A 23,563-nucleotide genomic window follows, 5' to 3' on the forward strand; every position below is an offset into this window, starting at 1 on the left:
TGTCTAACGCAGCTTAGCCGCAAATAAAGTACTGCATGCAGTACGTTGTCTTGTGTTACAATGTAACGCAACGTGGGCACTGTGTAATTGATTTTTCATTACTGTGCGGTGGGCTGCGTTACAGGCTGCACTAACATGCGCCTGTAACATCTCACTGTGAAAGCAGCCTAATGGAAGTAAGGTCTATACACTCCTAGATATACATACTTGTAATTAGATATTTAGGGTGCCTCCTTCAAGCACTTTATTGTCATTGTGTAACAAAATGAAATTATTTTTCAGGACGCTCCATGGTGCATATAAAGAACATAGTGATAGTAACAAAGGTGGGAATAGAAGAATTACACACGTATGCCAGGTATGTCAGATTTTTAAACAATTGGCACACAGGGTTCTTTATTTCACAGAGGATTTAGAGCGTAACAAGTTTATGGAAGATGGGAAAAAGCTAATTTTCAGTCTATTTGTATGCGGATTGACCTAAAATGTCTACCTGATGGAAGAACCTCAAACAAGTGTTTCTTGGGTGAGTGTTGCCCTTGATGTTTTTGCCCCTACTCATACAGCGAGGCTTATACAAGAGTGCGCATTGTAATGGAGATGAACGTTTGAAGATTAATGAAGCAGTGATTGGCCAGGGACCGCCGATCTGCAGCAGCGCCGTTCAATGTAAACAAAGGAGACATACGGCTCCTGCGTTTACATTTAGTCTGCGAGCCGCGATCAGAAATATTCTCAAACCGAGCCCCATTACCTCTATGCATATGTACTATTTTTTTCCAGCTTAAAGCAGTAGGATCAGCCATACTATGCCAGGGAAAAAAAACCCATAAAAACACATGTATAAGTAGATAAATACTTGACCTACTTACATAACACATGTATTATACTGTCCACGTTTTGATTTCAGTGTATGTTATATAGTAAATTACGAGAATTCTGTTCCTGGCGGGGGCCATGTCTTTTGCCCACAGTTAAAGTGGACCCAAATTAAAAATACAAGATTTCAGAAATAAAATCTATTTTCTAAATTATAATAATAGATAGCAGCCTTTTTCAGCTGCATATTGACAAATATAAAATATTTTACATTTATTGGAGGAACCCCTCCCTTCCTTTCAAATATCCGGGATTTTTCCGGCAAACTGGTGGAGTAGATGGTGTCCAGCAATGGAGGAATTGCTAATGGCTGCCCCCAGTATAACCCTAGCTATGAAAAGAGCAGGGTGAAAAGCATGCACTGAAATGATCATAGGTTTGAAGGAGTGTTTATTTATCTTTGTATGTGTCAGAGTGGTGCAACTAAATATTCTTAATTAAAAAAAATGTTTGGTTTGGGTCCGCTTTAAGGCTAACTCGTGATGTCATTTCTGCCTTTTAGTTTTTTTCTTGTCGCCTCAGCCTTGCTTGTAAACACAAGTGAGTAGGGGATTAGGTTTCAGATAGGAAGCTGGAAGGGAAATAAAGGGAAGAGGAGGAATAGATTATAGATAAAAAGAACCCCCAGCATGCAATTCTTTGGCACGACTACTAAAGGGCCAGTGTTCCTTAACCACTTTACCCCCGCCCGTACGAATTTCTCCGTCCCTTTTTCCATCCTTTAACCCCCAGGGACGGAGAATTCCGTACTTTCCGCGTTCCCGCCGCTGCCCGCGCTCCCGCTCGCTCTAGCGCGCATTCCCGCGGGGAAACACGCCACCGGCCGCTCGCCCGCAGATCAATGAACAGGAAAATCCATTCCCGTTCATTGATCTAAGCCCCGCAATGATCCGCTGCTTTTCCGCTAAGCAGCGCGATCATTGTGAAAAAAAAAAAAAGCTTACCCAGCCTCCTACTACTTCCTCCAAGCGTCCGGAGGAGGTTGCATTAAACAAAAAGTTACTGGTGCCATCTTGTGGCCAAATAGTAAAACTACACCCTAAACATTTTTCACATACAAATGTATTAGTTGTACACAAAAAATTAACTAATTACCTCCCACACTCCCCATTTTTTTTTTTTTGTAATAAAAAAAATAAATAAATTTACAATTAAAAAAATAAATAAATAGTTACCTTAGGGACTGAACTTTTTAAATATTTATGTCAGGAGGGTACAACACTGTTACTTTATAAACTATGGGCTTGTAATTAGGGATGGACGCAAAACTGAAAAAAATGCACCTTTATTTCCAAATAAAATATTGGCGCCAAACATTGTGCTAGGGACATAATTTAAACGGCTTTATAACCGGGACAAAAGGGCAAATAAATTTCATGGGTTTTAATTACAGTAGCATGCATTATTTAAAAACTATAATGGCCAAAAACTGAAAAATAATTAATTTTTTCCCACATTTTTCCTATTTTCCCATTAAAACACATTTAGAATAAAATAATTCTTGGCATAATGTCCCATCTAAAGAAAGCCTAATTGGTGGCGGAAAAAACAAGATATAGTTCATTTCATTGTGATAAGTAATGATAAAGTTATAGACAAATGAATGGAAGGAGCGCTGAAAGGTGAAAATTGCTCTGGTGGTCAGGGGGTAAAACCCCTCAGTGGTGAAGTGGTTAAGTATGTGATAACTCCAAATCATAACAGCAGAAAAAGTTTTGAATGTAGGATTAGCATCTTTATCACTTAATACACTCAGACCAGTTGCTGGTGAAATTTGATTTTTATGTTGACGATACCGCTTTAAAGAGACACTGAAGCGAGAATAAATCTCGCTTCAGTGCTTATATTCAGCAGGGGCATGTGTGCCCCTGCTAAAACGCCGCTATCCCGCGGCTAAACGGGGGTCCCTTACCCCCCAAATACCCCCCTGCAAAATCTACTACCAACTTGGTCGTAGATTTTGCTGCTGTTGAGGCAGGGCTAACGGCTGCAGCCTAGTGTTGGGCGAACAGTGTTCGCCACTGTTCGGGTTCTGCAGAACATCACCCTGTTCGGGTGATGTTCGAGTTCGGCCGAACACCTAATGGTGTTCGGCCAAACTGTTCGGCCATATGGCCGAACTAAGAGCGCATGGCCGAACGTTACCCGAACGTTCGGCTAGCGCTGTGATTGGCCGAACGGGTCACGTGGTTCGGACCCGAACGCGCTCTGATTGGCCGAACGGGTCACGTGGTTCGGGTAAATAAATACCCGATCCACGTCATTTCTCCGCCATTTGTCTGTGGGTTTAGCTTTGGGTAGGCAGGCAGGGTAGTTCTCTCTCCAGCCAGGCTAGCCAGGGTCCCCCGGTCATTGTGTCGCTGCTGGGAATAGTAGTACACCGCTCACCCACACTATATAGCATTGTGTTTACTGCCACTCTGTGTGTCTGCTGGGAACAGTAGTACACCGCTCACCCTGTATAGCATTTTGCTCTGTGTCACTGCTGGGAACAGTAGTACACCGCTCACCCACACTATATAGCATTGTGTTTACTGCCACTCTGTATGTCTGCTGGGAACAGTAGTACACCGCTCACCCTGTATAGCATTGTGCTCTGTGTGTCTGCTGGGAACAGTAGTACACCGCTCACCCTGTATAGCATTTTGCTCTGTGTCGCTGCTGGGAACAGTAGTACACCGCTCACCCACACTATATAGCATTGTGTTTACTGCCACTCTGTGTCTCTGCTGGGAACAGTAGTACACCGCTCACCCACACTATATAGCATTGTGTTTACTGCCACTCTGTGTGTCTGCTGGGAACAGTAGTACACCGCTCACCCTGTATAGCATTTTGCTCTGTGTCGCTGCTGGGAACAGTAGTACACCGCTCACCCACACTATATAGCATTGTGTTTACTGCCACTCTGTGTCTCTGCTGGGAACAGTAGTACACCGCTCACCCACACTATATAGAATTGTGTTTACTGCCACTCTGTGTGTCTGCTGGGAACAGTAGTACACCGCTCACCCTGTATAGCATTTTGCTCTGTGTCGCTGCTGGGAACAGTAGTACACCGCTCACCCACACTATATAGCATTGTGTTTACTGCCACTCTGTGTCTCTGCTGGGAACAGTAGTACACCGCTCACCCACACTATATAGCATTGTGTTTACTGCCACTCTGTGTGTCTGCTGGGAACAGTAGTACACCGCTCACCCTGTATAGCATTTTGCTCTGTGTCGCTGCTGGGAACAGTAGTACACCGCTCACCCACACTATATAGCATTGTGTTTACTGCCACTCTGTGTCTCTGCTGGGAACAGTAGTACACCGCTCACCCTGTATAGCATTGTGCTCTGTGTGTCTGCTGGGAACAGTAGTACACCGCTCACCCACACTATATAGAATTGTGTTTACTGCCACTCTGTGTGTCTGCTGGGAACAGTAGTACACCGCTCACCCTGTATAGCATTTTGCTCTGTGTCGCTGCTGGGAACAGTAGTACACCGCTCACCCACACTATATAGCATTGTGTTTACTGCCACTCTGTGTCTCTGCTGGGAACAGTAGTACACCGCTCACCCACACTATATAGCATTGTGTTTACTGCCACTCTGTATGTCTGCTGGGAACAGTAGTACACCGCTCACCCTGTATAGCATTGTGCTCTGTGTGTCTGCTGGGAACAGTAGTACACCGCTCACCCTGTATAGCATTTTGCTCTGTGTCGCTGCTGGGAACAGTAGTACACCGCTCACCCACACTATATAGCATTGTGTTTACTGCCACTCTATGTGTCTGCTGGGAACAGTAGTACACCGCTCACCCACACTATATAGAATTGTGTTTACTGCCACTCTATGTGTCTGCTGGGAACAGTAGTACACCGCTCACCCACACTATATAGAATTGTGTTTACTGCCACTCTGTGTGTCTGCTGGGAACAGTAGTACACCGCTCACCCTGTATAGCATTTTGCTCTGTGTCGCTGCTGGGAACAGTAGTACACTGCTCACCCACACTATATAGCATTGTGTTTACTGCCACTCTGTGTCTCTGCTGGGAACAGTAGTACACCGCTCACCCACACTATATAGCATTGTGTTTACTGCCACTCTGTGTCTCTGCTGGGAACAGTAGTACACCGCTCACCCACACTATATAGCATTGTGTTTACTGCCACTCTGTGTGTCTGCTGGGAACAGTAGTACACCGCTCACCCTGTATAGCATTTTGCTCTGTGTCGCTGCTGGGAACAGTAGTACACCGCTCACCCACACTATATAGCATTGTGTTTACTGCCACTCTGTGTCTCTGCGGGGAACAGTAGTACACCGCTCACCCTGTATAGCATTGTGCTCTGTGTGTCTGCTGGGAACAGTAGTACACCGCTCACCCACACTATATAGAATTGTGTTTACTGCCACTCTGTGTGTCTGCTGGGAACAGTAGTACACCGCTCACCCTGTATAGCATTTTGCTCTGTGTCGCTGCTGGGAACAGTAGTACACCGCTCACCCACACTATATAGCATTGTGTTTACTGCCACTCTGTGTCTCTGCTGGGAACAGTAGTACACCGCTCACCCACACTATATAGCATTGTGTTTACTGCCACTCTGTATGTCTGCTGGGAACAGTAGTACACCGCTCACCCTGTATAGCATTGTGCTCTGTGTGTCTGCTGGGAACAGTAGTACACCGCTCACCCTGTATAGCATTTTGCTCTGTGTCGCTGCTGGGAACAGTAGTACACCGCTCACCCACACTATATAGCATTGTGTTTACTGCCACTGTATGTGTCTGCTGGGAACAGTAGTACACCGCTCACCCACACTATATAGAATTGTGTTTACTGCCACTCTATGTGTCTGCTGGGAACAGTAGTACACCGCTCACCCACACTATATAGAATTGTGTTTACTGCCACTCTGTGTGTCTGCTGGGAACAGTAGTACACCGCTCACCCTGTATAGCATTTTGCTCTGTGTCGCTGCTGGGAACAGTAGTACACTGCTCACCCACACTATATAGCATTGTGTTTACTGCCACTCTGTGTCTCTGCTGGGAACAGTAGTACACCGCTCACCCACACTATATAGCATTGTGTTTACTGCCACTCTGTGTCTCTGCTGGGAACAGTAGTACACCGCTCACCCACACTATATAGCATTGTGTTTACTGCCACTCTGTGTGTCTGCTGGGAACAGTAGTACACCGCTCACCCTGTATAGCATTTTGCTCTGTGTCGCTGCTGGGAACAGTAGTACACCGCTCACCCACACTATATAGCATTGTGTTTACTGCCACTCTGTGTCTCTGCTGGGAACAGTAGTACACCGCTCACCCTGTATAGCATTGTGCTCTGTGTGTCTGCTGGGAACAGTAGTACACCGCTCACCCACACTATATAGAATTGTGTTTACTGCCACTCTGTGTGTCTGCTGGGAACAGTAGTACACCGCTCACCCTGTATAGCATTTTGCTCTGTGTCGCTGCTGGGAACAGTAGTACACCGCTCACCCACACTATATAGCATTGTGTTTACTGCCACTCTGTGTCTCTGCTGGGAACAGTAGTACACCGCTCACCCACACTATATAGCATTGTGTTTACTGCCACTCTATGTGTCTGCTGGGAACAGTAGTACACCGCTCACCCACACTATATAGAATTGTGTTTACTGCCACTCTGTGTGTCTGCTGGGAACAGTAGTACACCGCTCACCCTGTATAGCATTGTGCTCTGTGTCGCTGCTGGGAACAGTAGTACACCGCTCACCCACACTATATAGCATTGTGTTTACTGCCACTGTGTGTGTCTGCTGGGAACAGTAGTACACCGCTCACCCTGTATAGCATTGTGCTCTGTGTCGCTGCTGGGAACAGTAGTACACCGCTCACCCACACTATATAGAATTGTGTTTACTGCCACTCTGTGTCTCTGCTGGGAACAGTAGTACACCGCTCACCCACACTATATAGCATTGTGTTTACTGCCACTCTGTGTCTCTGCTGGGAACAGTAGTACACCGCTCACCCACACTATATAGCATTGTGTTTACTGCCACTGTGTGTGTCTGCTGGGAACAGTAGTACACCGCTCACCCTGTATAGCATTGTGCTCTGTGTCGCTGCTGGGAACAGTAGTACACCGCTCACCCACACTATATAGCATTGTGTTTACTGCCACTCTGTGTCTCTGCTGGGAACAGTAGTACACCGCTCACCCACACTATATAGCATTGTGTTTACTGCCACTCTGTGTCTCTGCTGGGAACAGTAGTACACCGCTCACCCACACTATATAGCATTGTGTTTACTGCCACTCTGTGTGTCTGCTGGGAACAGTAGTACACCGCTCACCCTGTATAGCATTGTGCTCTGTGTCGCTGCTGGGAACAGTAGTACACCGCTCACCCACACTATATAGCATTGTGTTTACTGCCACTCTGTGTCTCTGCTGGGAACAGTAGTACACCGCTCACCCGCCACTGTATAGCATTTCTGTACTGCCACTGTACTGCTGCCAGTCAGCGTGTACTTTAAGGATAAGCGAAATGAAGAAGAAATCCTGTGAAAGAGGGAGGGGCAAGGGAAGAGGTGTTCCCCCTGACGGTTCACGTACAGGCCACAGTGGAGCACCGAAGAAAACCCACTCAATACCGCCCATGTTGTCCAGGAAATCAACCCTTACAAATCCAAAAGAACAGGACCAGATAATTAATTGGATGACCTCTCAAGCGTCCAGCAGTGGGTTAAGCAGCACTAGCACATCACGCACGAGGTCCGAGTCCTCAGCCAGTTACAAGGAGCCAGTTGGCACAAAGCTGACACAACCGGCAGCGACACCACGCACACAACTGCCAAATAACCAGTCCGAAGAATTTCCTCAGGACACAATGGGGTATTCACAGGAGCTATTCCCAGCCCAACAAACTTCCACCTTTCAAAGGTCAATGGAACAGCCAGAAATTTTGTGCCCGGATTCACAACCATTGACTGTGGGAAATGCACCGCGCACTGAAATGCAAGGCGAGTCCGAGGAGGACTTTGAAACCCAAATCCCAGAGCAAGTTGGGCAGGAGGGGTTTCAATTGCAGGAGGTCGGCCGAGAAGATCTTGAAGACAACGTTGGAGTGTGCTGCGCAGAGGTTGTTGTGGGGAGCTCTACTCCACGGCGGCGGCCCACAATCACATATGACGAGTTTGAGGAGATGGAAGAGGAGGAGGGTATGGACAATGTTGACAGAGACCCAGATTTTGTATGTGAAGGAGAACATCGCCGTCGTAGCAGCACAGATGAGTCTGTTGAAGAACCCACTGCTGCACGAGTTCGCCTTGTGCCACAAGGTAGGCGGCGCGAAATTTCAGGCACCACAAGCGTGGAAGTTCAAGTGAGACGCAAAAGAGGCGCAAACAGAAATCGCCAGCAAGGCAGGTGCTCCAAAGTCTGGCCTTTCTTTGAAGACTGCAGTGAGGATGGTACCATGGTGATTTGCAAGGTGTGCAAGACCCGCCTGAGCAGGGGGAAACATATTAACAACCTCTCCACCACCAGCATGACCCGTCACATGGTATCCAAACATCCCACTCTGTGGCCGCCAGGACAGGGTACCAGCAACACTGCCTCCCTTGGGGTCACCAGACTCACCACCAGACCCTCCTCAGCAGCAGCAGTAGCCCAGCCATTGCGTGGTTCACAACAACACTCACAAACATCAGACGACGCTGACACTGTCACTTTCCGGAATAGTGCTCTTGAGGTCTCCCAGTCATCAAACACAACAACCAACAGCCGTTCAGTGTGCAGCCCTACGGTTCAGTTGTCTGTCTCGAAGATGCTTGAGCGCAAGAGGAAATTGCCAGCAAATGACCCCCGGGCCGTGGCACTAACAGCCAGCATAGCCAAGCTTCTGGCCTGCGAAATGCTGCCATATCGAGTGGTGAAGACAAACCGCTTCAAGGGCATGATGTCAGTGGCCATCCAACGTTACGTGGTTCCCAGCCGCTACCACTTTGCGCGCTCTGCAGTGCCTGAGTTGCATGAGCACGTGGTCAGCAAAATAACCCGAAGCTTGAAGAATGCCGTTGCCTGCAAGGTTCACCTCACCACTGACACCTGGACGAGTGCGTTCGGCCAGGGTCGATACATCTCCCTTACCGCGCACTGGGTGAACCTTGTGGAGCCTGGCAGCGATTCCTCACCTGCTACTGCGCGGGTGTTGCCCACGCCGCAAACAGCTGCACCGCCGTCCCTCCCACTGGATAACAACAGCAGCACCTACCTCTCTGACTCCTCCTCCTCCAACGCATCTCAAAGCTGTACCTCATCCGGAAACGCTAACCCAGCAGCAGTAGGATCCTGGAAGCAGTGCAGCACAGCTGTTGGCATGCGTCAGCAAGCGTTGCTGAAGCTGATCTGCCTTGGGGATAAGCAGCACACGGGAGGAAATTTGGAGGGGAATAAAGGAACAGACGGATTTGTGGCTGGCACCGCTGGACCTGAAACCGGGCATGGTTGTGTGTGATAATGGGAGTAATCTCATTCACGCTTTAAGGTTGGCTAAGCTGACACACATCCCTTGCCTGGCGCACGTGATGAACCTAGTAGTTCAGCGGTTCCTGAGGACATACCCAGGCGTGGCTGATCTTCTGTTGAAGGTGCGACGAGTGGCCAAACATTGTAGAAATTCCAGTACTGCTTCGGGGGCACTCGCCAAGATGCAGGAGCGCTTCAATCTCCCCTACCATCGCTTGCTGTGTGATGTCCCTACGCGCTGGAATTCTACGCTGCACATGCTAGCCCGCTTTTGCGAGCAGAAGAGTGCAGTGGTCCAGTACATGACAGCGCAGTACCGAGGCACATCCGGACAGCTGCCAAGCTTCTGTGGATCCGATTTGGCCAACATGTTGGACCTCAGCCAAGTCCTCCAAAATTTTGAGCAATCCACGTTGCTTGTGAGCAGTGACAACTCTTCAGTCAGCATTACCATACCACTGCTGTGTTTACTGAAGAAGTCAATGTTGAAAATCAAGGAAACAGCTGTCATGATGCAACTGGGGGAATCTGAAGGAGAAAACGATCAGCGTGATGGTACCAACATCAGGCCATCCGCCTCAGGAAACGCTGGCCCCAGCAGCTATGACGAAGAGGAGGAGGAGGAACAGCTGGAGTTGGAGCAGGAATTTCATGCCACCACTGACGAGGGCCAGAGCGGTGCACGTTGGACTTCCACAATTCAGCGCGAATGGTCAGCAGAAGCAGACCAGGAAGAAGGTGACGACTATGATGCATCACAACAACTATCACAACGCTCACAAGAGGATGATGAGGATTCTGGCAGGACTCTGGCACACATGGCTCAATTCATGCTAGACTGCATTGATTGCGACCCACGCATTGTGCGCATTCTGGACAACACCAATTACTGGGTTTATACCCTTCTGGATCCACGGTACAAACACAATGTTCCAAAACTGCTTGAAGAAAGAGTCAGACAGGTCAAAATGGAAGAATACCAGCAGGCCCTTGTGGAGACTTTAGAGAGGAGATTGACATCCTCCCCCTCCTCTAGCCAGTTGTACGCCGACAGACTGACTTCCGCAAACCCAGGACGACCAGGAGGGCAGCAAACAACACAAGCCGCAGCTAGTGCCCAAAAGGGAATGGTATCGGCAGTGTGCTTGGAGTGGGAAAATCTTCTGACACCCATGCAGCAGCCCACAGAACAGCAAGCGTGCAGATCCGCCTCCAACACCGATCGCCTGGAGAAGATGGTCAAGGACTACATGTCAGATGGCGTAGCTGTGTTTAACAATCCATCTGCACCCTTCAACTATTGGGTATCGAAGCTAGACACCTGGCACGAACTGGCAATGTACGCAATAGAGGTGCTGGCTTGCCCGGCAGCCAGCGTTATGTCGGAACGCTGTTTCAGTGCTGCCGGAGACATCGTCACAGATCGGCGTATCCGCCTCTACACAGAAAATGCAGACCGTCTGACTCAAATTAAAATGAATCAATCCTGGATTGGAAACGACTATGCAACACTCCTGGACCCCAACCAAGTAACATGAACAATGACCATCTGTGATGGGTTAGCGTTTCCGGTCCCTGTTTTTTGAACCTCTTATCTGTATTACATTTATGACTGCATGGCGGTAAAAAGCATGCTATCCACACGCTTCTTGTCCTCATGCAAGGCCTGGGTTGTTGTGTCTGAAAACGTGGCCTTCTCCTCGTGCGCCTCCTCCTGTTCCATCACGTGTGCTGCTGCTGGGTTAGCGTTGCCAGTCCCTGTTTATGGAACCTCTTATCTTTATTACATTTATGACTGCATGGCGGCAAATTGCATGCTATCCGCACGCTTCTTGTCTTCATGCAGGGCCTGGGTTGTTGTGTCTGAAAGCGTGGCCTTCTCCTCCTGCGCCTCCTCCTGTTCCATCACATGTGCTGCTGCTGGGTTAGCGGTGCCGGTCCCTGTTTATGGAACCTCCTTATCTTTATTACATTTATGACTGCATGGCGGCAAAATGCATGCTATCCGCACGCTTCTTGTCCTCATGCAAGGCCTGGGTTGTTGTGTCTGAAAGCGTGGCCTTCTCCTCCTGCGCCTCCTCCTGTTCCATCACGTGTGCTGCTGCTGGGTTAGCGGTGCCGGTCCCTGTTTATGGAACCTCTTATCTTTATTACATTTATGACTGCATGGCGGCAAAATGCATGCTATCCGCACGCTTCTTGTCCTCATGCAAGGCCTGGGTTGTTGTGTCTGAAAGCGTGGCCTTCTCCTCCTGCGCCGCCCTCCTCCTGTTCCATCACGTGTGCTGCTGCTGGGTTAGCGTTACCGGTCCCTTTTCCTGGAACCTCTTATCTGTATTACATTTATGACTGCATGCCGACAAAAAGCATGTTACCTGTGCAAAGAAAACAGACATTTCCCGCATTTAAAAGACAGTTTTCCCTTTGAAACTTTAAAATCGATTTTCTCAAAAACTATAAGCTCTTTTTGCTATTTTTTTTCCTCTTGTACCCACTCCCAAGGTGCACATACCCTGTAAATTTGGAATATGTAGCATGTAAGGAGGCTTTACAAAGCACGAAAGTTCGGGTCCCCATTGACTTCCATTATGTTCGGAGTTCGACGCGAACACCCGAACATCGCGGCCATGTTCGGAGAACGTTCGCGAACCCGAACATCCAGGTGTTCGCCCAACACTACTGCAGCCCTGCCTCTCAGTGCCGTCTATCAGCGGCGCATCCCCGCCTCTCCCCAGCGAAGGAAGACTGAGAGGGGCGGGGGAGAGGCGGAGATACGCGCTGACAGACGCGCGTGAGGCAGGGCTGCGGCCATTAGCCATGCCTCAATGCGGAAGTGATCCCCCGCTGCACGGAGGGGATTTGGGAGGTAAGGGACCCCCATTTACACATGCCCCTGCTGAATATAAGCACTGAAGCGAGATTTATTCTCGCTTCAGTGTCTCTTTAAGATACTCATTGAGTTGTTTAACCCATTGTGTGTAAGTAGGGGGAGTTTCATCTATCCAATGCTTAAGAATTAATAGCCTCGCCTGAAAGAGACTCCTATGAATTGCAATAAGGGATACTTGCTTGAGGTCAGAAAGATCAGTCGCACTAAGAATACATGTATTGACATCATTCACTATTTCGGTTTGAAAAATCCCTGATAAAGTATTAATAATCAATCCCCAATACCTGTGCAGTTTGGGACATCTCCACAACATATGTACCAAATCTCCATGATCCCTTTGACATCGAGGACATAAAGGATCTTCTCTTAGACCCATTCTGTAAAGTCGTTTAGGAGTAAAAAAGGCTCTATGAATAATTTTAGTTTGGGAGAATTTTTGTGAAGCATTAACCGATAAATAAGGGATGGCTTGTAAAGCATCACTCCAGAGCTCATCTGTTAATTACGTGATGTTCTTTGATGTGTCATGCAAGGGGTCGTGTTACGATCAGGACCAGGAACTCGAGACTAAAGCCTCAATTCATAGAGCTGTGTGCGCTAAATGTAAAATGCTCGTTAAAACCCCACATTCAGTATTTTAGACTTTGGTATGCAGATTCATAAAAATGTTCAGAGGTGTGATTGAAGTTCGGTAATTTACAGCTTCAATAGAGAAATCTCTGTGCAGTGAGGGCATTACAATGCATCCCGACATCCCTTTAGATGTGCATTCTGTGCTATACTGTTTGTTATACTGCCTCTGCTTGGCTCTGAATCTGTCTATTAGTCTCTCTTAACATTTTATTTAATTGCCACAGCTTAAATGAACGTCACACATGCCCTGCTTTGAAGATAAGTAGCTAGTATAAGGAAAGCATCTAACAGGAATGGAAGAGGTTAAACACTGCCGAAGGGCTGCAAGGGAAACTGTTTTTGTTCCTCTTTTTCACTACTGGGTGGTAGAAACTTTAGTTCCACCCCCGAAGCCTGCGCTTCCTATCAGAATCCCTGAGCAGGACCTGAAGCAGACAGGAGCTGTTTCTATTGGCTCTGCTCCTGTAAGTCACATGCTTGTGGCTTTCACAGTGTTACTGCTCTCCTATCACTCTCCTATCGCCAGCCCAGGGCAGCCAGTAATTTTTCGGCTTGTTATCACATTTACTGACATTTTTGGAGGTATTTCCCGCACAAGGCGGTAATTTACCTCACTGCTCGGTAACTGTAGCTTTTCATGCGGTAACAGCTTTTATGAACTGACACTTTCCTAAGTGCTTGGTAATGTCAGCTGTTTTCAGCATTACCACATGCGGTAATGCTTTATGAATCGAGGCCTAAGTGTGCTGAGGTGTAAATCGGATTCTGTGTTTCTCATTTGTAGATCTAAGTTTGAACCCAGTGAATTACCGTATTTTCAGCTGTATAAGACACACTTTTCTCCCACAAAAATGGGGAGAAAAAGCTCCGCTCCGCCCACCGAGCAGGAGATGCGTGCGCAGCCTGCGCGCGATCTCCTGCAAAACAGAGCCCCAGGATCGGCGTTAGGCGGTCCTGGGGCTGCTGCCGGGCCACGCCCATCTCCGTGACGCGGTCGGCCAGAGGTTAATTGAGATTTCAGCTACAGGGATGCGGTGTTTCAGCTGGGGCATTCATGTTAAGTTTAACGTGAATTTCTAGAACTGCACTACAGTTAAGAAAAGTGCAAATCCATTCCTAAACTTTGGCAGATTAAAAAGTGCTTAATAGCAGTTCTACAGATGCAGTGCAGGCTAGGCAGGCCAGGTGTCCTGTGAAGCTGTTCTGTGTTAACCCTTCCTGTGCTGGCCATTGATGCAATACAGCAGATGTATTGGTTACCACAGCAACAGCAATTTCACACACTGCACTGTCTGAGAAACCTTCCTAACTCCTCCTCCTATTCCTAAGGCCTTGTTCACATTGCGTTCTGTTTGCGTGTCCATCCGCGGTTTTTTTTTTTTTTGGTGTCTTTTTTTTCTGATTCCTGCCGCTTGGGTGTGCGATTCGTTTTTGTGCTTGGCGGTTTTCTAAACGTTTTTTCTGAGCGCTTTTGTAATTCACTCCCTGACGCAAATCAGGAAGTGAACTCTTTGACCCGGAAAAGAATAAGAATAAATACAATGTATTCTTAAAAACGCGAGCTCAATCGCCTTAAAGCGCGTTTTTGTACGTTTCACCCATTTTCCCATACCTTCCATTGACACGGAATCGCCCCGAAAATGGAACATGCACCGCTTTCCTAGCCACACTGCGAATGACCTGCGCTATGAACCTTCTCATAGAAATTCATTGGCCAGGCAGTCGGGGGCGTTTTTTAAAAACCGCAGTGGCCGAAAAAAAACCTGAAAACGCCTGCAGTGAGAACAAGCCCTAACAGTTTAAGAAATAATCTGCACTATTTAGCAATTTCTTAAGATGTCTGAGACAGTTCTGCACGAATTTCTAAAAACCTACTAATAATTTGTCTCAGACACTCTTGATCAATGTGCCCCACTGTCTCCTCTTCCTGAGCCCTAGAGACACTGTATGCTCATTCACACAGCTGGGGCAGAGCATAGTCCAGCATCTGGGTGGGATTCAAAGAAGTTGAGGAGGAACAGCTGGCTCCGCCCCCCCAAGGATCAAACGGAATTGCAGCGTGATGATGTCAGTGGCTGGAGCCTCTAATGGCTCCTCTCCGAGTGTCGCTCCTTCCATCATGTCACCTGGGTGTGTCCGCCCCCTTTGTACTCCCTTTACAACGCAACTGGCTGGAGGCTTTTTGCCGGGAAGAATGTGCAGGTTTATCATCTGAGAAGATAAACAGCCTCATCCACAACTACCCAAAAATACTTCCAGCTGTCGTTGTTAAAGGGGCAATACACAGTATAAGGGCCTGTACACACTGCTGTGCTTGCGCAACGCTTTTAAAATCACATGCATTTTATTAATCGCAAGGTCTTTTGAAAAATCATGAAAATCGTAAAGAGATGTACACACTGGTGCAATGCATTTTTTCTATTTTCATGAAGGCTTTGGGATTTAAAAATCGCAAGCGCAGCAGTGTGTACAGGCTCTTAACCAGTTCGGCCTATCTGGACGAGTAAGTTCGTCCAGATAGGCTCTGCTGCCGCCGCCGTGTGGTGCACGCGATCGAGCGCGCTCCCGCCGCCTGCCGATAGCCCCCCGATCAGTGAATGGGAATATAATTCCCATTCACCGATCTAACTTCCAGCAGAAAAAACAACGCTTTCTATTGAGAGAGCGTGGTATTTATGCCAGGACTTTTTTGACTGTGGTCATCTTGTGGCCAAATAGTAAACTGCACCCACATACATTTTTCAATAAACAATTATCTTATTTTACATTTAAAATTGGCTGTTTCCCTCCCACACCAAAAATTACCCACATACATTTTTTACTAAGAAAAAAAAAACAATAAAAAAAAACAAGAACATAAATAGTTACCCAAGGGTCTGAACTTTTTAAATATGCATGTCAAGAGAGTATGTTATTATATTATTTTAAATTATAAGCTTATAAGTAGTGCTGCACGCAAATTAAAAAAAATGCACCTTTTTCTAAATAAAATATCGGCGCCATAAATTATGATAGGGACATAATTTAAACTGTGTAATAACCGGGACAGATGGGCAAATAAAATACATGAGTTTTAATTACGGTAGCGTATATTAATTTCAAACTATAATGGCCCAAAACTGAGAAATGAATTTTTTTCATTTCTTTCTAAATCTTCCTGTTAAAATGGATTTAGAAAAAAATTCTTAGCAAAATGTACTACCCAAAGAAAGCCTAATTAGTGGCGGAAAAAACAAGATATAGATCAATTCATTGTGATAAGTAGCAATAAAGTTATTGGCGAATGAATGGGAGGTGAACGTTGCTCGGATGCATGAGGTTTTCGGCACTGCGGTGCTGAACCGGTTAAAGTGAATGATAAGGCAAAATTAAAAAAAAATTCAGATACTTACCTGGACAGGGAAGGCTCTGGATCCGAGCCTTCCCTGTCTTCTCTTGTAACCCTCGTTTCAGTGGCATCCCCTTGCCACCTTGGGGCGGCTTTGGAAGCACTCGTGTACCCTAGTGCATATGCATGAGTGCACGGGTAAGCTCACTCACGCATGCCCAGCACGGAGCTGCCAGTCTTCATACGCATTCAGGAACACGAGGGCTCACAGGTGGACATTTATCAAGAGTGTCTTAGACAAAATACTGGTAGGTTTTTGGAAATCCATGCAGAGCTCTCTCAGACATCTTAATAAATAACTAGATAGTGCAGTTTCCTTCTAAAAGGTCTCTCTGTTGCATTGATGAAGGCAGGCTATGTGAGGAATTCCGCAAGGGGGAGGAGCACCTCACAAATCATGCCTAGCCTGCACTGCTGCACTATCTGTAAAACTGCTATGAAACACTTCTTAATCTGCGACAGATTAGGAATGAATTTGCACTTTTCTTAACCCTAGTGCTGCTCTAGAAATTCATACTAAACTGCCACTATTAAAGGGACTCCGAGCAGTGCAGAAACTATGGAAAGATGCATATCATTTTAAAGGGAAGGTTCAAGCAAAAAAAAAAAAATGAGATTCACTTACCTGGGGCTTCTACCAGCCCCATGTAGCCATCCTGTGCCCTTGTAGTCACTCACTGCTGCTCCAGTCCCCCGCTGGCAGCTTTCTGACCTCGGAGGTCAGGGCCACATTGCATACATTTTTACGCATTCCAGCTAGTGCAGGAACAAAAATTTACGCGTTTCACCACTAACGCGTAAAAATGTATGTGTTAATGTTCCTGCACTAGCGGGAATGTGTAAAAATGTACGCAATTTGGCCCTGACCTCCGAGGTCAGAAAGCTGCCAGCGGGGGACTGGAGCAGCAGTGAGTGACTACGAGGGCACAGAATGGCTGCATGGGGCTGGTAGAAGCCCCAGGTAAGTGAATCTCATTTTTTTTTTTTTGCTTGGACCTTCCCTTTAAAGCTCTCTTTCTCCTCTTTCCAATGATATATAAATCGCCGCCCTACGCCTTTTAGTTTTCGCTATTTTCGCGATTGAAATTGCTGCGGCTGCGATTTCCATCGCGAAAATAGAGAAAACTAAAAGGCGTAGGGCGACGATTTAGGGGTCGTCAGAAAGAGGAGAAAGAGAGCTTTAAAATGATATCCATCTTTCCATAGTTACATTGTATTACACAGGGTGACTTTTTCTGCTGAATGGAGCTGCTGACTTTGAGAAAAAGTCGCCCTGTGTAATACAAGTAACTATGGAAAGATGGATATCATTTTAAAGCTCTCTTTCGTGATTGAAATCGCGGCCGCTGCAATTTCAATCGCGAAAATAGCGAAAACTAAAAGGCCTAGGGTGGCGGTTTATATATCATTGGAAAGAGGAGAAAGAGAGCTTTAAAATGATATGCATCTTTCCATAGTTTTTGCACTGCTCAGAGTCCCTTTAAGTAGGATTTCAGAATTTTCTTATTATCATGCAGAACAGTTCCCCAGCTGGTTAGAACTGTTTAAAGAGAATCTGTATTGTTAAAATCGCACAAAAGTAAACATACCAGTGCGTTTGTTTATAAACAAACAAAATGGCCACCAAAACAGGAAGTAGGTTGATGTACAGTATGTCCACACATAGAAAATACATCCATACACAAGCAGGCTGTATACAGCCTTCCTTTTGAATCTCAAGAGATCATTTGTGTGTTTCTTTCACCCTGTTCTCATGCACTGAAGTTTCAGGCTGCTTGTTTCTTCCTGCAAACAGCTTTGCCCTTGTCTGTAATTCTTCAGTATGTGAAAGCCCAGCCAACTCAGAGAACGATTTATCCAGCTTGTAAAAGATAAGAGAGAAGAGAGAAGCTGCTCTAATCCTAAATAACACACAGGCAGTGTGCATAGAGGGGCCTGGAAGGGGGAGTTCATAGCAGAACCACAACACTGAAGAACTTGGCAGCCTTCCAGACACAGGCCGACAAGTCTGACAGGGGAAAGATACATTGATTTATTACAGAGACTGTGATAGTATAAAGTGCTGCAGTAAGCCAGAACACCTTAGAATAGCTTTTTGAACTTGTAGGATGATAAAAAACAGGATGCAATTTTTGTTACGGAGTCTCTTTAAGAAGAATAAAATTTCGGTAATGGTTGATAAATCTGACCCACAGACCTGTAATCGACCAATTGGCTGAGTACACCCAAAGGGCGAGACAGCCATGGGCATAGCAATCACCCCTTCGACCCATGCCATCGCAGGGGGGGCCAGAGGCTTTGGGGGCCCCTCAACCTTCCTCTCCCCAAATGCAAGTGCAGCCAATTATCAAAGAAACCTCACTATTCACTCACAAAAAAACATGTGCAGAAGCAGGTGTAATTTTTTCCTGCTTCACAGCAGAACACTCTCTGGTGCCATTTGCCAGCTCCCAATAACGTGGCGCTCGGGGACAAACAGGGCCCCATGCTATTATTTTTTCAGGGGAGCCCTATTAAGTCTAGTTACACCCCTGGTGACGGTCCTGGAACAAGGGTTACAAGAGAGGAACGTGAAAGCTCTATAGGACCCCAGAGCCTTCCCTCTCGTTAGGTGAGTATCTGACATTTTTTTTATGCCTTTACATTTACTTCAGAAGTTTACTATACAATAACATTTCTATAGCGCTTTTCTCCCATAGGACTCAAAGTGCTTAGGCTCTCTCATATTCATTAGTTGGTCGTAGGATGAAGTATTCACACAACAAAAGTTATATTTCTGCAAATCAGCAGGGGACTTAGGCAGCGCTTCCAAACAGAGGCTGCACCCGAATTGACTACCTGCAATAGATGTGCAGAGCTCCACAATTGTGGACTAAAATACACAAACATACATTCAAAACAGGTACAACAAAGGAGGACATTAGCTTCAGTATAAATAATATGTGCACAAATTATTCCCTACTAGACTTCCCCACGGCGGTGACGGGTCCTCTCGGGGAAGACCTACCGCTAGTCTAACGATAAAAACTCTCTCAAACAGACATCAAACAAATGACAGCACTCATAGGCTGCAACTGAATTGTAGACCAACAGAGGCATGCAGAGTAGAGATGTCGCGAACCTCCGATTTTCGGTTCGCGAACCTTCGCGGAAGGTTTGGTTCGCGGAAAAGTTTGCGAACCTCAATAGACTTCAATGGGGATGCTTTGAAAAATAGAAAAATTTATGCTGGCCACAAAAGTGATGGAAAAGATGTTGCAAGGGGTCTAACACCTGGAGGGGGGCATGGCGGAGTGGGATACATGCCCAAAGTCCCGGGGAAAAATCTGGATGTGACGCAAAGCAGCGTTTTAAGGGCAGAAATGACATTGAATGCTAAATTGCAGGCCTAAAGTGCTTAAAAACATCTTGCATTCTTGCATGTGTATACATCAATCAGGGAGTGTAATTAGAGTTCTGCTTCACACTGATGCACCAAACTCACTGTGTAACGCACCGCAAACAGCTGTTTGTGTAGTGACGGCCGTGCTGGACTGGTGCGCACCATGGCGAGAGTGTAGGCCGTGGCGGTTTTCAAGCCCATATGGTCGCCGGGCTGTGGTAGCTCAATGATAGAACAACAGTGACTGTCCAGCTGATCAAATTTGGTCTGTCCACAATGAAGCAACGACCTTATTATCTTCTTGTATGTAGGTAGGCATAGGTAGGAGTCCCAGTATAGATAGGTAGGAGTCCCAGTACAGGTAGATGGGTATAGGTAGGTGTCCCAATAGTTAGCTAGGCATAGGTAGGAGTCCCAGTATAGGTAGGTAGACGTAGGTTGGTGCCTCAGTAGTTAGCTAGACATAGGTAGGAGACCCATTAGTTAGCTAGGCATAGGTAGGAGACCCAGTATAGGTAGGTAGGCATAGGTAGGTCCCCTAGTGTAGGTAGGTAGGTGTCCCTGTATAGGAAAGTAGGTGCCCCAGTAGTTAGGTAGGTGTCCCAGTATAGATAGTTAGGCAGGGCCTGGCTGAACCAGTAATAACAATTACCAAGGTCCAGCTGCAACAGATAGGGCTGTATAATGTCAGTGTTAGTGAGCAACACACAAAAAAAAACACATCTGGAAAACATTATCTCTCAAAAGAGCTGTTGAGGGGTGCTATTTTAGCAATAACAATCAGCCAGGAGCAAGCCAAGAGCCTAACTAATCTTTCCCTAGGAGAACAAGTCTGCAGCAGCTATCCCTAGTCTGTCTCTAGCAGGCACACGAGTGGGTGTAATGGCCAGCAAACCTGCCTTATATAGGGGGGGGGGGGGAGCTCCAGGGCTTAGTGTACCTGAATGGCTACAATGTGCCTGCTGACTGTGATGCAGAGGGTCAAAGTTGACCCTCATAGTGCATTATGGGGCGAGTCGAACTTCTGAAAAAGTTCGCTCGGTCCAGGCGAACGCGAACCCCCAAAGTTCGCCTGGAACCGTTCGCCACATCTCTAATGCAGAGCCCCACTGGGCTAAATACATACCTTGAATGCAAATCAGATGCAAATCATGTACTAGTCCTAATCTATAATTTGAATGCAAATTGATGCGCATGGATGCAGCTAGCCATAAGTATACTTACATGGAGTTTTGTAGCCAGTGAAGGGAGTGCAGGACTGGTGTTATGTGGCAGTGACGGGGTTGGTTGGTTATCAGTCTGGCAGCAGTATTCTGTATCAGCTGTAGGCGGTACAAGACCTTTTTTGGAAGGCCAGTGTAGAGAGCATTGCAGTAGTCCAGTTGGGAGGTAATGAAGGCCTGTACTGTACATACCATTTCTTGATCAGGTCATCTGGGTAATTTGTGTAGTGATTAGGATTTAAAAAGAGTAAACAATTGTTTCACTCATGGTTGTCTAAAGCCATTTATTGTCAAAGGAAACTTTTTTGTGCTGTTCATATTCTATGAAAAATGGTTCCAATGTGAACATTATTTTCTAGATTAGTTTTAAAAAACAACACAAAAACGGTTGTTAATTTAAAGCAAACCTGAACTCAGAATGTCTCCTCTGCTCTAAAAGCTAAGCAACAGCATAACCACCTTTTAAAGAAAAACATTTCTTTGTTACAGCTGAAACCAATAATAAAATAAATCTGCAGTTTGTCTACTTCCTGATTCATGGAAGCAGACATATGTGCTTTAAAAATGAGCTTATCTGCCATCTCTGCCATGGCAGTCATGTGACACAGGGGAGAGATCAAATTTCAAATTGTGATTAGACACAAATGATGGGGAATTAAACAGGCTAAACATGCGAAATACAAACAGGGTGCATTTCTCTCTGTTTTCCTTCTGCCCTGTACAAGAGTTCAGGTCCAATTTTAAAGTGGACCTGAACTCTTGCACAGGACAGAAGGAAAACAGAGAAATGCACCCTGTATGTATTTAGAGAATCGAATCTGTCCAATTCCCCCTCACCTATGTCTAATCACAAGTTGTAATTTGATCTCCTACCTGTGTCAGCTGACTGCCAAGGCAGATAAGCTCATTTAAAAGCACAAAATGTTAAAGGACACCTTTAAGGTCTTTAAAAAAAAGTTTAACTTACCTGGGGCTTCTACTGGCCCCCTGCAGACGTCCTTGGCCTGTGCCGAAATGAAACGATCTTCCTGTCCTCAGCTCACTTTCATTTTCTCAGGTGGCAGGCCACTGCGCATGCGCAGCCCTGGCCGTGCACGTCCTCGCTTCCGCTCACGCTGCCATAAAGTCTCCTGCGCAGGCGAAGTATGAGGTTTTCCCGTACTGGGCCTGCACAGGACACTCCCAGTGATGTGAGCAGGAGCGAAGACGTGCGTGGCCAGGGCCGCGCAGCTTAGTGGCCATCGACTTGTAAGTCGGTAGTATTGATAGTGATCTGCGGTGGGGGACTGGAAGTTTTTGTCCTGGCAGGTGTTCTTTAAAGTGAATGTTTACCACTTTAAAAATAAAAAAGTCAGATACTCGCCTAAGGAGCAGGCATGGTCGGAAGAGCCAATTTCCGATTCCGCGGTAATTCCGCATACCGCCACTACCGAAATTCTGCTTCCGCTACATTCCGGTGGAATTCCGCTACATTCCGCGGAATTCCACGGTATTCCGCCATGTGCACTTTCCGTATTTTTAAACGGACTTCCGTAATTTTTAAACGGATTTCCGTAAATTTAGGAGGAAACACTTAATCGCTCATTTGAAATATCTATTGTTAATAAAGTTGATTTGTATTTTGTAAATTTAGATAAAAAAAATGTTGAAACCGTTATTTTAGCGCAGTAACTCTCCGCTGATTATGATTGGTCAACTCATTCCGCATCTCCTGATTGGTCAATTCATTCCGATTCCGATTTTGCCGGAATTCCGAATTCCGGATTGCAAATTCCGAATTCCGGATTGCAAATTCCGAATTCCGCGGAACCATGCGTAAACCCCAATTCCGGCGGGAATTTCGGAATTTTAGCTTCCGCGGAATTCGGAAGCCCATGCCTGCTAAGGAGAGGGAAGGCTCGGTCCTGCTCCCTCCCCGGTCCTGCGCAGGATCCCCCATAGCAGTATTCGACCAGTTCGGTCAAATACTGCCACTTCCGCCACCGAGGGGAGGTTTCGGGAGCACTCGGGCTCCCGAAGACGGGCCGCTCCATACTACGCATGCGTGAGCACCCTCTATGACGCACTCGTGCGTGCGTAGTATGGAGCGGCCCGTCTGCGGAAGCCTGAGTGCTCCAGAAGACCTCCGAAGTCCCTGCGGCGGTGGACGCGAATGGGGGAGCCAGTGCAGCACCAAGGGCACCGGGAGAGGAGAGGAAAGGCTCATTAGGACCGAGCCTTCTCTCTCCTTTGGCGAGTATCTGACTTTTTTATTATTAAAGTGGTACCCATTGGCTTTAACAATAGGTCTGCTTGCATGAAAGCAGGAAGTAAAAACACTGCAGATTAATTGTAGGATTTGTATCAGCTATGTTATTTGTTAAAGCCAGGTTACTATGTAGTTGTGTATCTTTTAGTGCAGAGAGGACGTTCTGAGTTTACGTGAAGCTCATAACTGTATTTCCCTGTTCTTTTTCTTCGGCTCTTTCCGTTCGGCTATATCCCGCAGCTCATGTCGGCAATTTCCGTCAGCTATTGGATGTCCTCGCTCCCTTGCTCAGCAGTTCTCCTGGCCGGCGCTCGGCTATTTCCGTCAGCACTCGGCAGTCCCCTGGTTGGCTTTCGGCTATTTCCGTCAGCACTCGGCTAATCTCTTGGTTGGC

General features: G+C 46.7%; 1 protein-coding gene across 1 annotated transcript in view; it reads left to right on the forward strand.

The window, feature by feature from the left end:
- The first annotated feature begins 285 nt into the window (after positions 1–285).
- The window catches only part of RAC3 (Rac family small GTPase 3), a 56,410-nt gene continuing 33,132 nt past the window's right edge, over positions 286–23,563 (forward strand). The window contains exon 1 of the mRNA XM_068263261.1: positions 286–358. Within this exon, the coding sequence (XP_068119362.1) occupies positions 291–358 (68 nt within the window). The 5' untranslated portion in view covers positions 286–290. The remainder of the gene's footprint in view (positions 359–23,563) is intronic.

Source organism: Hyperolius riggenbachi, chromosome 12 (assembly GCF_040937935.1).
Source record: "Hyperolius riggenbachi isolate aHypRig1 chromosome 12, aHypRig1.pri, whole genome shotgun sequence".
NCBI classification, from domain to species: domain Eukaryota; kingdom Metazoa; phylum Chordata; class Amphibia; order Anura; family Hyperoliidae; genus Hyperolius; species Hyperolius riggenbachi.